Raw genomic sequence first — 12712 nt, 5'->3', positions numbered from 1 at the left:
CTCTGACAATCAGGTGAGAGTGAACACTGAAGCCATCCACAACACAACCCTCCGCGACACCTATAAGAGGGAAATGGATGCCGCAATAACCGCAGTCAATAGAGGACCTGGAGATGAAGCATCAACTAATGATCTTCACAACCACCTGAAGAACGTTATCATGGATACGGCCACAAATATACTTGGCCCCAGCCGCAAAAGGAGTCGGAACGGCTGGTTTGACGATGAATGTAAGCTAGCAACGGAACGGAAGAATGCCGCATACCGAGTAATGTTGCATTCTCAAAGAACGCGGGCACGCGCAGAGACTTATCACGAACTCCGTCGAGCGGAGAAGCGACTTCACAGACGGAAAAAGGAAGCCTGGGAGAACCAACAAGTCTGTGAACTCGAAAAGTACAGGGAGCAACCGCACCAGGCGCGGAAGTTTTACCAACAAGTCAGCAGGATGAAGCCTTATACACCTCGATGCTCATCCTGCCGAGACAAAGAGGGAAATCTGATTTCCGACAGAATGGGCATATTAGAGCGATGGGTTGAGTACTTTGATGAGCTACTGAACAACCAGAACATCGGCGAGTTGGAGGTCCCGCCAACTGAAGATGACGGACAAATACTGCCACCACCAAGTTTAGGAGAAACAGTCCGTGCAATTCATCGGCTAAAAAATCATAAGTCGCCAGGAGCCGATGGAATTACAGCCGAATTGGTTAAATATGGAGGCGACCAGTTACACCAAGTGGTTCATCAACTTGTGCTCAAGGTATGGGACAGCGAATCAATGCCTGACGATTGGCAGCGAGGCATAATCTGTCTCATACATAAAAAGGGAGATATCACACAGTGCAGCAATTATAGAGGTATCACGTTGCTGAGTACCATCTATAAGATATTCTCCACTATCTTGCTAGGCCGGATAGCCCCATACGCCCAGAACATCATTGGCCCATACCAAAGAGGCTTCACTCCAGGCAAATCAGCAACAGATCAGATTTTCTCTCTGCGGCAGGCGATGGAAAAACTGTTGGAATATGGACAACAGTTGCACCATCTGTTCATCGACTTTAAAGCCGCCTATGATAGCATAGCCAGGGTAAAACTGTACACGGCCATGAGAGAATTCGGTATCCCGACGAAATTAATAAGACTGACTAGGCTGACCCTGACCAATGTGCGAGGCCAGATAAAAGCAGCAGGATCACTCTCAAGACCATTCGACATCAACAACGGTCTACGACAAGGGGATGCGCTATCATGCGTCCTCTTTAACCTGGCCCTCGAGAAGGTGATCCGTGATGCTGAGGTGAATGCAAGAGGTACGATCCTCTTCAAGTCCACCCAACTACTGGCCTATGCTGGCGATATCGACATCATGGGAAGAACCACCCGAGACGTTCAAACTGCCTTCATCCAGATCGAGCAGGCGGCTATCAGGGCGAGATCTTGGGCTGCACATCAATGAAGGCAAGACAAAATACATGGTGGCACCGAAGACGAATCAACCAACAACATCAAACCGCACTGGTCAAACACAAACACGAACAAGAATAAGGATAGGGGAATACAACTTTGAGACCGTTGACAATTTCTCCTATCTAGGGTCGAAAATCACAACCGATAACAACTACGATGATGAAATCCGCGCACGGTTGTTGTCAGCCAACAGAGCCTACTTCAGCTTACAAAGACTGTTCCGCTCGAAACGTCTCACCATAGGGTCAAAGCTCTTACTGTACAAGACTATGATCTTGCCAGTCCTCATGTATTCCTCGGAAACTTGGGTTCTTAGCAAGAAAAATTGCGAACTCTTGGCCGCGTTCGAGAGAAGAATCCTCCGAAGAATTTTTGGCCCCCTACATGAGGATGGACGATTCCGTAGCCTACACAATGACGAAATCTATGAGCGATACCATGACCGTCCGGTTGTGGATAAAATCCGGCTCAATAGGTTACGGTGGGCGGGTCACTTAATCCGTATGGATGAAGATGATCCCACCCGGAAAGTCTATAAGGGCAATATCTATGGTAGGAAAAGAAGACGAGGCAGACCCTGCCTAAGATGGAGCGATGGCGTGGGCCAGGACGCCAGACAGCTTTTAGGGATATCGAATTGGTGGACCTCGGCGCAAAACCGGGATGTCTGGAGTTCCTTATTAAGGCAGGCCTAGACCGGATACCGGTTGTTGCGCCGTTGATGATGATGATGACTTGTTCCCTTCATCAGTGCTATAAATACAACCTTATTGCCTACAGATGAACAAACTTGTTGGCAGACTAGTACTGGATTGGAGGGGCATCTCACGCATCCATGCTAAGAACCCGGGTAATCCAGTCGGATCTGGGAGGCAACCACTTGACTAGAGCTGTAAACAGAGGCATGCTTTAGGTGGTACCAATTCTTCAGTGATTTTGTTCATAGTGATGGACGAAATTTTGTGAATATTGGACAGCAGCGAGGTGAAGGTGGTGGCGTATGACGACGACTTGGTGATATTAGAGACTGAGATGACTGGCATCATGGAAGGAGCGTTGCGAAAGGTGTGTTTTTGGGCCGCAAGATGCGGACTGCTATTCACTACCAAGACAATGGTATCTGAATTCCACTTACCGCGTTTGAATGAACAAACATTGGTTTTTTACTTTAATGTAAAGTAACTGCGTGTAATCCTGGATCCAAAGTTACATTGTAGATTGAACATATAACTACGGGTTAAGAAGGCCTATATAGGCGTCTCTGTCTGCAAGAGAACTTGTGCAAAGAAATGAGACCTCCGTGGATTTTCTCTCTCTACACTGCTGTGTCCTAACGCACGGCTCTATTGTTTCGTGGTAGGCTTTGAGCAAAAAGTACAACACAACGAAGCTTAATAGGATTCAAAGAAGGTGCCACCGGAGCTTTGCAGTCCTGCCCGGAGGATGCTCTCAATGTACTCCTGCATCTCCTCCCCCTGAGCCTCCACGTTAAATATGTTGTAGCGTGCAGTGCCGTCAGATCACATGAGTCCGGATGGTGGACAGCGAAGCCCTACGACTATAGTAATATGCTAGACACGGGAAAGCTGGGAATTCCCCACGGACTACGCCATACGCAAGCGGAACTTCACGAGAAACTTTTGTATGGCCTTTTCAGCCAGGGTTTTGGAAAACCGGCGGCCTGTTGCAAGGTTATGGCAAAGTATTTTTCACTGACGGATCAAAAATGGTCTCGGTGCGGACGTTTTCTCGAATACCACACAATGTATCCGAGTCGTATGGTCTCTCAGGTTTCGCCAGTGCATTGCAAGCTTCAAGTATAACTAAGAAGCTTGTCGATGGTTGGGGGCATGCTCCGAGCCCCAAGCGACCCCCTCAGCGACGACATCCTCCAGGCTAGTGGGGCCGTGCAGGATTAACCAGGCGGGGCTCTGCTCTTGGCAGTCCTTTGGCGGGTACAGTCGGTGCTTCGCTGACGACTTTCAAGGGCGCGGACTCTAGATGGCGAACGCTCACCACTTGTGCGAATCCGATCATGGGAGCTCCTTTGCCAGACGCGTGCAAATGCATACAAGTTTGCGGCAGTCTATATTGGGCACTGGCCCATAGGGAACCATGCCGCCAGGCTTGGTATACTCTACAATTCGCATTGCCGAAACTGCGGAGAAAAGGAGGAAACCCTCAGTTAGGCTCCGGACGCTGTGTAAACCTTTCTTTGGGTAATTTAGAGAGATAGGGGTGGACTGGACTCTGCCTCTCTGCTAAATTATGTGAGTGTAAAATAAAAGGGAAATCAATTCCACTAAGAAGGTTATACAAATCGAACACTCGACTACCTGACTAGCTCTCTCCAGGCGCTCATTGAAGTTTCCAAATAGTTCTTGTTTTTACACGTTTCTTTTAGAATATCTAAAAGAATGACCCTTCACACATATCTATAAACAACGGAATCTATATGGGTGCAACTTGTTTCCCATCACCAGTAGTTTTTGAATATTTAGAAGTAACACAAGTTTTTAGTGGCCTCAAAGTCTTGGCCGGCAGTGTATATTACCATCTACAATTGCTAAGGGATGGGATTTGATGCCGTAATACAATTGAAATATTTCGGCATCAAGGCCAATTCGTTAGTGAGTTCAAATTTATGAAACATAGTATTTTGGCAAATGGTGTACGACGTGCAAAAGTGCAACAACTCTGCTCACATTCTCGGGTAAGTCAGCAATGATCGATGGTTATTTTTGTGGACTGAAATACCAAAGTGTGGTAAAGGTCTGCCCCCGTGCTTGATAATAATCGACTCGGTTTGGTTATTGCCAGCATGGTAATCCGGATTCAGTCATGAAATACCATACAATGGGGAATTCCAAGAAAAAGTACATATTTTCTTAAAATATCATTTAATAAAATAACTTAGATTTGTACAGTAAACCTTGCTAGTTGTAATTTATGTTTTAAGTATATTTTCACTTTCACATTTAACATTAAAGCATTCGAAGTCATTTACTCTTAGTATTCGATACATAATATAATATTCCGTAAGCTTACCTTAAAAATATAAAAACGTATAAAACAAAATATTCGGTTTATACTAATATAAGTCTTATACACATTACAATGGCTTAGATTCGAATGTATTGTGAACAATTAGTAAGTGCTCCGCTTCAACCCTATCCCACCGATCACTTTTCGTTCCTCTGAAGGAATCGAACGAACCGCGGCTGCAATCCCCGATTATATTCGTGGTAAGTAGCACGTTCCTCACTTTCGCTTTTCGTTCACATTATCCAACATCAGATATTCGGGGTTGCTAAATGCATCTTTGGTTCTGATTCTGTTTATATCACTGTTTTTAGCGTTTATATAGTTATCATTGCCAACTTTCCCTAAACTGGAATCGGGCACTTTGTTAAGACTTGAAAACTGTTTGGAAGGTGAGGGGATGACATCGGGGCTAAGTTCTGCTTCCGAATCAGAACCTGCACTTCGATTGAGCATCGGCACTTCTTCTGGGATTACGCCCTTCCTACGGTTCTTCGAAGACGGACTATCGAGATTATTCGAAATCGTCGGTGAAATAGGAGTCGGGAACACAAAGTGTTCGGGCCGTACGTAGTCATCTTGTGGACGTGGGCTGAATATGGCGTTCCCAGATTTTGGATTCATTTGCACGTAGTCGGCGTCTGTAGAAGCATTTGCAGCTGAAAGTAAGAGATGCGATTCTAGTGAGTTGTGGGTGGAATTTTTTCTTTGGCCTTTCCATACCTAGTTCAGCAATTAATTTCCCGTTAACGTATCGTGGTGCTTGTGGCGCGGCCTCTTCAGGACATCCCATTAGAGCCAGATAATCGGTTCCACCGGTTTTGCAGTACTCCGAGTTCATTTTCAAATAAGGATCATTTAGGTCTAAGTAATGCTGTTTGGAAATTGTTGTTACTACTGTTTTCAATGCAGAGTAAAATAGGTCTTACGTTGGTGATATCGTCTCCTAACATCTTCGCGAATCTTCTCTCCAATTCACCGAAAGGTGGTCGCATTTCTGGGTTCGTGCTCCAGCATTCCAGCATAATATCGTAGCTTGAAAACGGGTATATTTTTAATAATTCAAAAATATATATAAGACATGAATAATTACAGTTCTTGATTGGCATATTCTGGCTTTTCCATTCTATATCCATCCTTCAACTTAAGATATAGACTTTCATTTGCATCCATTCCAGGGTATGGTACTTTGGCTAGTGAGAAGAATTCCCACAAGACAATACCAAACGACCAAATGTCGGAGTGCGTACTGAAAATCTGATCACTCATTGACTCCAAAGCGAGCCATTTGATTGGAAGTGGCGCTTCGCCATGTTTTTTATAGTTGTCGCTTTTGTACATTGAACGAGCCAAGCCAAAGTCACAAATTTTAACGACATTATCGTCACAAAGTAGAATGTTACGGGCAGCCAAATCTCCGTGCAAAACTTTCCGAGAGGCTAAATAATCCATTCCACGAGCAACTTGGAAAGCCCAGCTTACTAAATGCGTTGTGTTGATATCCATGCTAGTTAGTTCGTCGGGTTTATAGTTCGAACGCCATGCAGGCTGGATAGAGTTGTTGGATAATATGACGCTCTCATCACCTAGATTGAATCCATGCGTTAAGGAAATCCTTACATTATGTTAAGAGAACGAATCATCATTTTTAAAAGTGGAATAAATTTTTAGTTAATGCACTATCCTCTACATGAGATGAGTTGCTCAACACTGTCCTGGAAAGCGTTTACTATACTAGCAATCCGTGGTGAAAGGGTAGTATTCGTCCCAGGGTGAATATGTGGATTGGTACCAACGATGAAGCATAAAACCTGTGAAACGTCTGTTGAACAAACACCATCAGCTCTACTAGTAAACCTTATCTGTACCTCCACGTGGTGACCACTGGGAATTCTCTTAGGATAAAGGCGAGCCGGCGAGTTTTCCGCGCCTAGAAACGGAGCAAATTGTACCATCTGGTCGTCCAGAAACTTGATACGGAGCCGCAAAAGGAGTCTCGGATTGTATGGATTTACAATGACGAATTCAGCAACAAAAACAGACGAACGATTTGTTAGGCTATTGCTTCGCAATCCTCCGTAACACTTTTAAAAAGGAAATGCGTGCCGCAATAACCACAGTCAACACCGCTCCTGGAGATGAATCATCGACAAATGATCTTCACAATCACTAGAAGAAAGTTATCATTGATACGGCCACACACATACTTGGCCCAGTCGCCAAAAAGTCGAAACCGCTGATTCGACTACGAAGGTGAGCTAGCAACGGAACGGTAGAATGTTTCACTCGCAAGGAACGTGGTCATGCACTTCGTCGTGTGCAGAAGCGACTTCACAGATGAAAAAAAGAAGCCTGAGAGAACCAACAGGTCTGCGAACTCGAAAAGTACAGAGAGAAACCGCACCAGGCGCGGAAGTTTTACCAACAAATCAGCGATATGAAGCCTTATATACCTCGATGCTCATCCTGCTGAGACAAATGATTTTGATGAACTGCTCAAAAGCCAGAATATCGGTGAATTGGAGGCCCCACCAACTGAAGACGAACGGACAAATGCTGCCACTACCAACCATGGAAGAGATAGTCCACGTAATCCATTGGCTTAAGAATCATAAGTCGTCAAGAGCTGATGGGAATATAGCCGAACTGGTTAAATATGAAGACGATTAATTATACTAAACGGTTCACAACTTATGCTCCAGGTGTGGGGCAGCGAATCAATGCTTGATGCCTGACAAAGAGACATTATCTGTCCCATACATAGAAAGGGAGATATCACGCAGTGAAGCAATTGTAGAGGTAACATGTTGCTGAATATTACTACAAGATATTCTTCGCTATCTTGCTGTACACCCAGAACCTCATCACCATATACCACCCCAGGCAAATCAGCAACAGCGTCATCTTTTCATTGACTTCAAGGACGCCTATGATAGCATAGCAAAGGTAAACCTGTACACGCTATGCGAGAATTGGGTAAGCAGCAGGATCACTCTCGAGATCATTTGACATCAACAACGGTTTAAGACAAGGAGATGCCTTATCGCGTCTCCTTTGTAACAAGGCTGAATGTTAGCGGTGATACTGAGGTGAACGCAAGAGGTACCATCCTCTTTAAGTCCACCCAACTACCTGCCTACGCTGACGATATTGACATTATGGGAAGAAAAACCCGAGATGTACAATCTACATTCATTCGGATCGAGCAGGCGACGAGAAATCTTATGCTGTAAATCAATGAAAGCAAATGAAACCAACCAACCAACAAAATCAAATCGCACGGCTCTAACGAGAGGTATAAAGATAGGAGACTACAACTTTGAGACCGTTGACAATTCCTCCTATCTAGGGTCGAAAATCACTGCTCTACCATAGGGTCAAAGCTCTTACTGTACAAGACAATGGTGTTGCCAGTTCTCATGTATTCCTCGACTTAGGTTCTTAGCAAGAAAAATTGCGAACTCTTGGACGCCTACGAGAGAATGAACGATTCCGTTATGAGAATGACCGATATCGCTCCAATTCGCACACTCAAGGCGGGTGCCCTTCTTTGGAATCTTAATGATCATCCTCTTCTTTCATTCTCTGGGAAAAGTTTTAGATTCCCGGGATTTTCGTACCTTGTTGTCTATATCGTAAAGCCATAGCTTTCACCGAGATTAATACGATGTTGGCTAGTTAAGAAGGGAGTAATGATGGGTTTATATTCGGCTGGATAGTTGGGTTCGTGTGTATAAGTTGACGGATTGAATGATTATACCCTGCACTTTCATTACATCGTTGTGGGGTCTAGGTGATATCCCATGGTATTGCATTGTTTGTTGTTTTTGTAAGTGTAGGTATTCTCCTCCGGGCGTAAGAAATTCAAATTCATGGCTACCATGAGAGATGAAGGACGATTTACAGATGTTATGTTTTTTCTTCTGTAATACTACAATCGAAATACGATGCATGTCCCTGAAAGCAATAATTTCGTGCTGGTGTAAGATTGTATAGTATCAGGGCTTTGGGCTTTGGTGGCGAAATTCCAATCCATGATTGAGGTCGGAACAGCTTCTAAGGTGGCATTGCATACAGAGCAAATCCAGGGTCCTAGATTGAATTTAATGTTGGCGCAGATGTGGTGAAATGATAGTAGTAACGCTGCCGCATGTTGTTCTACATTCTCTTGAAAAACGGATGGCGTAGAAGAAACACATACATATATATGCCCTTCTTTCATCAAAGTTATTATGACAGCTCTTGGTCTCGGTGGAAAGTAGCACTCCGTTGCGAAGATCTCCTCGCCATCAATGGCGATCTTGTTTTGGTTCCCTCTGCTTGTGACAAAACTGTTCAAAAAGTGGAATTAACTGCCAAAGGAATCGGGAAAACAATGATTCGAAAACTAAATGCGTAAGTCAAAGAATTGTCGCTAGCGGGCAAAATCTTAGGGTTGTGGTTACAATTTCGATCAACTTATTTATTCATAGGCAAAGGATGACATCAAGGAACACAACCTTAATCAGGAATCACGGCAGTAAACAAAGCATTCTATGCAGTTCTGCCTATATTGAACTTAAGGGACATCTACAAAGGTTATGAAAGGGGCAGAGGCCGAAAAAAAAGAATCTATGTCTTCATAGTGTCATAGTGTCCGGATAGCTGAGTGGTTAGAGCATAAGGCTGTCGTACGGAAGGTCGCGGTTCAAATCTCGCTGGCGGCAGTGGGATTTGTATCGTGATTTGACGTCGGATACCAGTCGACTCAGCTGTGAATGAGTACCTGAGTCAAATCGGGGTAATAATCTCGGGCGAGCGTAATGCTGACCACATTGCCTCCTACAGTGCTCTGTAGTGTACCGTTACGGTCTTGAATGAAGTGCTCTAACACACTTCAAGGCCCTGATCCAATATGGATTGTTGTGCCAACGATTATTATTATTATTATTATGTCTTCATAATACTGAAAAGTGCATTTTGACACAGGAGTCAGGGGAAGTGATGAATATATACCTAAGAATGAAAGAAATGCACGGACAATTAGGTACAACCAAGTAATGTAAGATTTATTTGACGGTTCACGAGCACCATAATATATAAAGCTCTGCAATCTAGAATGCCCTCGATACTTCGAACCGGGATATCAGACTTCCAAAACTACTGCTAAGTGAACATACGCAATGATACCAAGCTGAGAAATATGAATCATGGGAGGACTCAGTCGACACAGCAGGCAAAATTGTTCTTTTTTTTTTAACAGGAGACCGATATCATAGATTGCGGATCATAGTTTTTCTTAGAAAATTTTCATATTTCAGTCGACAAAAGCATGAATAAGTGGATGAAATGAATATATTTGAAGGATTTATACTTAAAGATATATTCTTGTGTAGCTAGGTACAAGGACACTGATGTAAATCCGGAATTTGTTCATGAATTGCCCTCTGCCAACATTTGTATGTAAAATTGCAGTTAATATATATTGCCACATCGCGTTTATAATAGGTCAAATCAACCCACACAAATATGAGCCGATAAGATGACCAACGTGCAGTCATCGACAAAGGGGATTTTTCAGTGATTTGAGGATAGAAAATTAGTATAGTTTTGGGATTTTGGAAGCCTGGATGAGGCGGGGGAGCTTCAGTCATGACTTTGTGGTTCTAAGCAACAAGGGGTAGTAGGAGACTCCAGGAGTCCTTAGGATAAGGAGGATTTTGGAGATGATGTTGATGTTCTAGCTGCCCAGCAATCTGCCCTCTGCTTTATATACCACTGGTTTCTAGATCTTTGGGTACTTTCCAATTTAATCTGCCATGCCTTGACTAAATGTAAGGGGGTAGAGCATAATTGAAACAAATGGCAATGCAAACCCATGTAGTATCAAGAACGACTTGAAGGCCACCATTTCCGAATAAATTCGAAACTAAACGTAAAGTATTATCCTCCGTTAAAAGAGGAAGTTTGCGTAAACTGTTCTCCTAATTATTGAAAAATGATACTGAATCCAATTTTGATTCTCATGATTCGCTCTCCAATAACATATTTAGAAAATCTCACCTGGTATTGTAGTCATTTCAGTTGTTGCACTATTGACATTAGCACTCACATAATCCACTCCAGACTCTCGAACGTAATTGATACTGCCGTCGCCTCGTGGTTTGCTGTTATTATTCAAATGGGGGTGTGAGAATGATAATTTAGCGTATTTCAAGCCTTGGCTACATTTCAGTGTTTCAAATGACGATACAGTTGCGAAAGTGATTCCATTAGTGATGTTAGTGTAAAAAAATCCAAGTTTCAACCCAGGAAAACATGTTATATATTAAAAAAGGAAAGATATTCATAGAAAACTGATTAGTATGAAAGAATCCATCACCAAATAAAATAAATAGACTGTGATATTGGTTAATGATTACGTTGTGCACTCTAGAATAGCTTAATTCTAGCTAGTGGGGTATGCAATGACTACTTTCTCTTAATTTTCTGATACTTCAATATTCACGGAACAATTACTCATTTTCTACTTCTAACAAAGAATATTAGACTTATTTGAAGTAAGATAGTATAGGAGAGGTGGGAAGAATGCGTGGTTACTTCTGAGCCACCTTTCATTATTATGTCCTCCCCAGGATCAAAAAGGGTTTAATGCGTCCCTTCATTGCTTACCTCTTAAAGCTATTTAGATTTATTAAGAAGTAAGATTGTTAACTAGATTGGAAAGTAAAATTAATGCCAATATATTCCTGAAAAGAACTTAATTTCTAATAAATAAGATCATATAAGATTTATGGCAAAATTCTTGAGTCGTTCTAGTTTGCTGGTATTGCTAGCTTAGTCTGGGACTTAACTGGGTGACAGCAGCAAACGATGCCATATATCTTCCAAATCCCTTATAATTACGTGTTAGACATAATAGGAAGTTATTCAAGAGTTGAAATATAAAAGTTTCCTGAATTATTTTAAAATGTCAGGGAAGAAATACTAGTTCAAAAGCTTATTAACATCATTCCATTGATCTAATTCAGAGTCTTTTGTAAATGGTAATCGAAAAAACCGCTTTACTTCAGTCTGGCTCGAAGCACGAGAGATTTCGGGCGACATGGCCATGAGTAAAGGTGTAGTTAAAAATTATAAAAAAACCATGCTAGTGTAAAAATTCAAACCGAATTCACAATTAACCCAGGGTGACCTCCATCTATAAGAATTTTCTCTGCGTAAATGTACATAATTCAGATTATAAACGAAGAAAATGCTTTGTGAATTGTAGGAGGAAGTGCCGTGCATTACATTTAATTAAATTCGCTAATGTGGAGAAATTGTCTATAGTTCTAAATTACACGAATGCTCAGACAACTCCACCTAGTCATGACTGTGCGCTATATATGCGGCATTGTGGCAGAACGCAGTAATGGAAATATGCACATTTACCGATTTACTTACCTATTATACTCATAATCTCCAGAAAATCGCATCTCTTTCGTTATAATTGACGGATCAATTTGATCGGTTTTCGGATTGATTTGGTTTATGAAGTTTTTACGATTTTTCAGTAGAAAGTTTTGAACATTTCCAAATCGACAAAACTCAACAATAACCATAACTTCTCCTGAAACGTGTCGTTAAAATAATAAAAATCAGTAGCCCATATGTTTCTCTAAAATAGAACTTACGTTTAGCAATATTTTTGGTTACCGCTCCCAGTAGGTTTACGACGTTGAGGTGCTGTCCTAAATGGACCATTATTTTCAGCTCGGATACGAGAGCTTTCATTACTTCATTGTCAGCGGTTTTCTTAACCATTTTGACTGCAACAGTAGTTTCCTTTTCTTCAGGTATAATACCCTCAGCAACGGCTTTAAGGACGACACCAAACGCGCCTGCTCCTAATTGTTTTCCTACAGTTTTCGTAAAGTAATTTGGTAAAAACTTCTGAGCGAAGATACGACGTGCTGTTACCTAATTTTAATTTCTCTTTCGGGAATTCAAATCGTCTGTCATATGGTAGTAAGTCTGCTTGTTCGTCAAGTGACAATGCTGGATTAATGTGTTCAACGGCACCTTCTTCGAAGTTTGCGAGTCCTGCAGCTTTGAGTTCTTTCCGTAGCTAAAAAATGTTTATTTGTTAATAAATAAAGGAAACATATGGAAAGTCTGTTTTGATATAGGCAAGTCCCCATTTATGGTTAAGACAAAACTAAGCTGGCCGTTTGCA

General features: G+C 42.3%; 1 protein-coding gene across 9 annotated transcripts in view; it reads right to left on the bottom strand.

Annotated features, from left to right (window-relative positions):
- Positions 1 to 4356: 4356 nt before the first annotated feature.
- Positions 4357 to 12712, bottom strand: part of LOC119649969 (platelet-derived growth factor receptor alpha) — a 157111-nt gene continuing 148755 nt past the window's right edge. For 7 of the 9 annotated variants that reach the window (XM_038052417.1, XM_038052476.1, XM_038052408.1 and 4 more), the window contains 8 exons: positions 12457 to 12604; positions 12171 to 12395; positions 11941 to 12106; positions 10558 to 10718; positions 5609 to 6101; positions 5445 to 5550; positions 5239 to 5389; positions 4357 to 5195 (listed from right to left, as the gene is read on the bottom strand). In XM_038052417.1, coding sequence (XP_037908345.1) covers positions 4735 to 5195; positions 5239 to 5389; positions 5445 to 5550; positions 5609 to 6101; positions 10558 to 10718; positions 11941 to 12106; positions 12171 to 12395; positions 12457 to 12604 — 1911 coding nt within the window. In that variant the 3' untranslated portion in view covers positions 4357 to 4734. The remainder of the gene's footprint in view (positions 5196 to 5238; positions 5390 to 5444; positions 5551 to 5608; positions 6102 to 10557; positions 10719 to 11940; positions 12107 to 12170; positions 12396 to 12456; positions 12605 to 12712) is intronic. The other 2 variants (XM_038052434.1, XM_038052450.1) reach the window with 2 other exon arrangements.

The sequence above is a fragment of the Hermetia illucens genome, chromosome 1 (assembly GCF_905115235.1).
Source record: "Hermetia illucens chromosome 1, iHerIll2.2.curated.20191125, whole genome shotgun sequence".
Lineage (NCBI taxonomy): Eukaryota > Metazoa > Arthropoda > Insecta > Diptera > Stratiomyidae > Hermetia > Hermetia illucens.
Note: the sequence above shows the minus strand (reverse complement) of the source record. Positions and strands in the feature narration are given on the sequence as shown.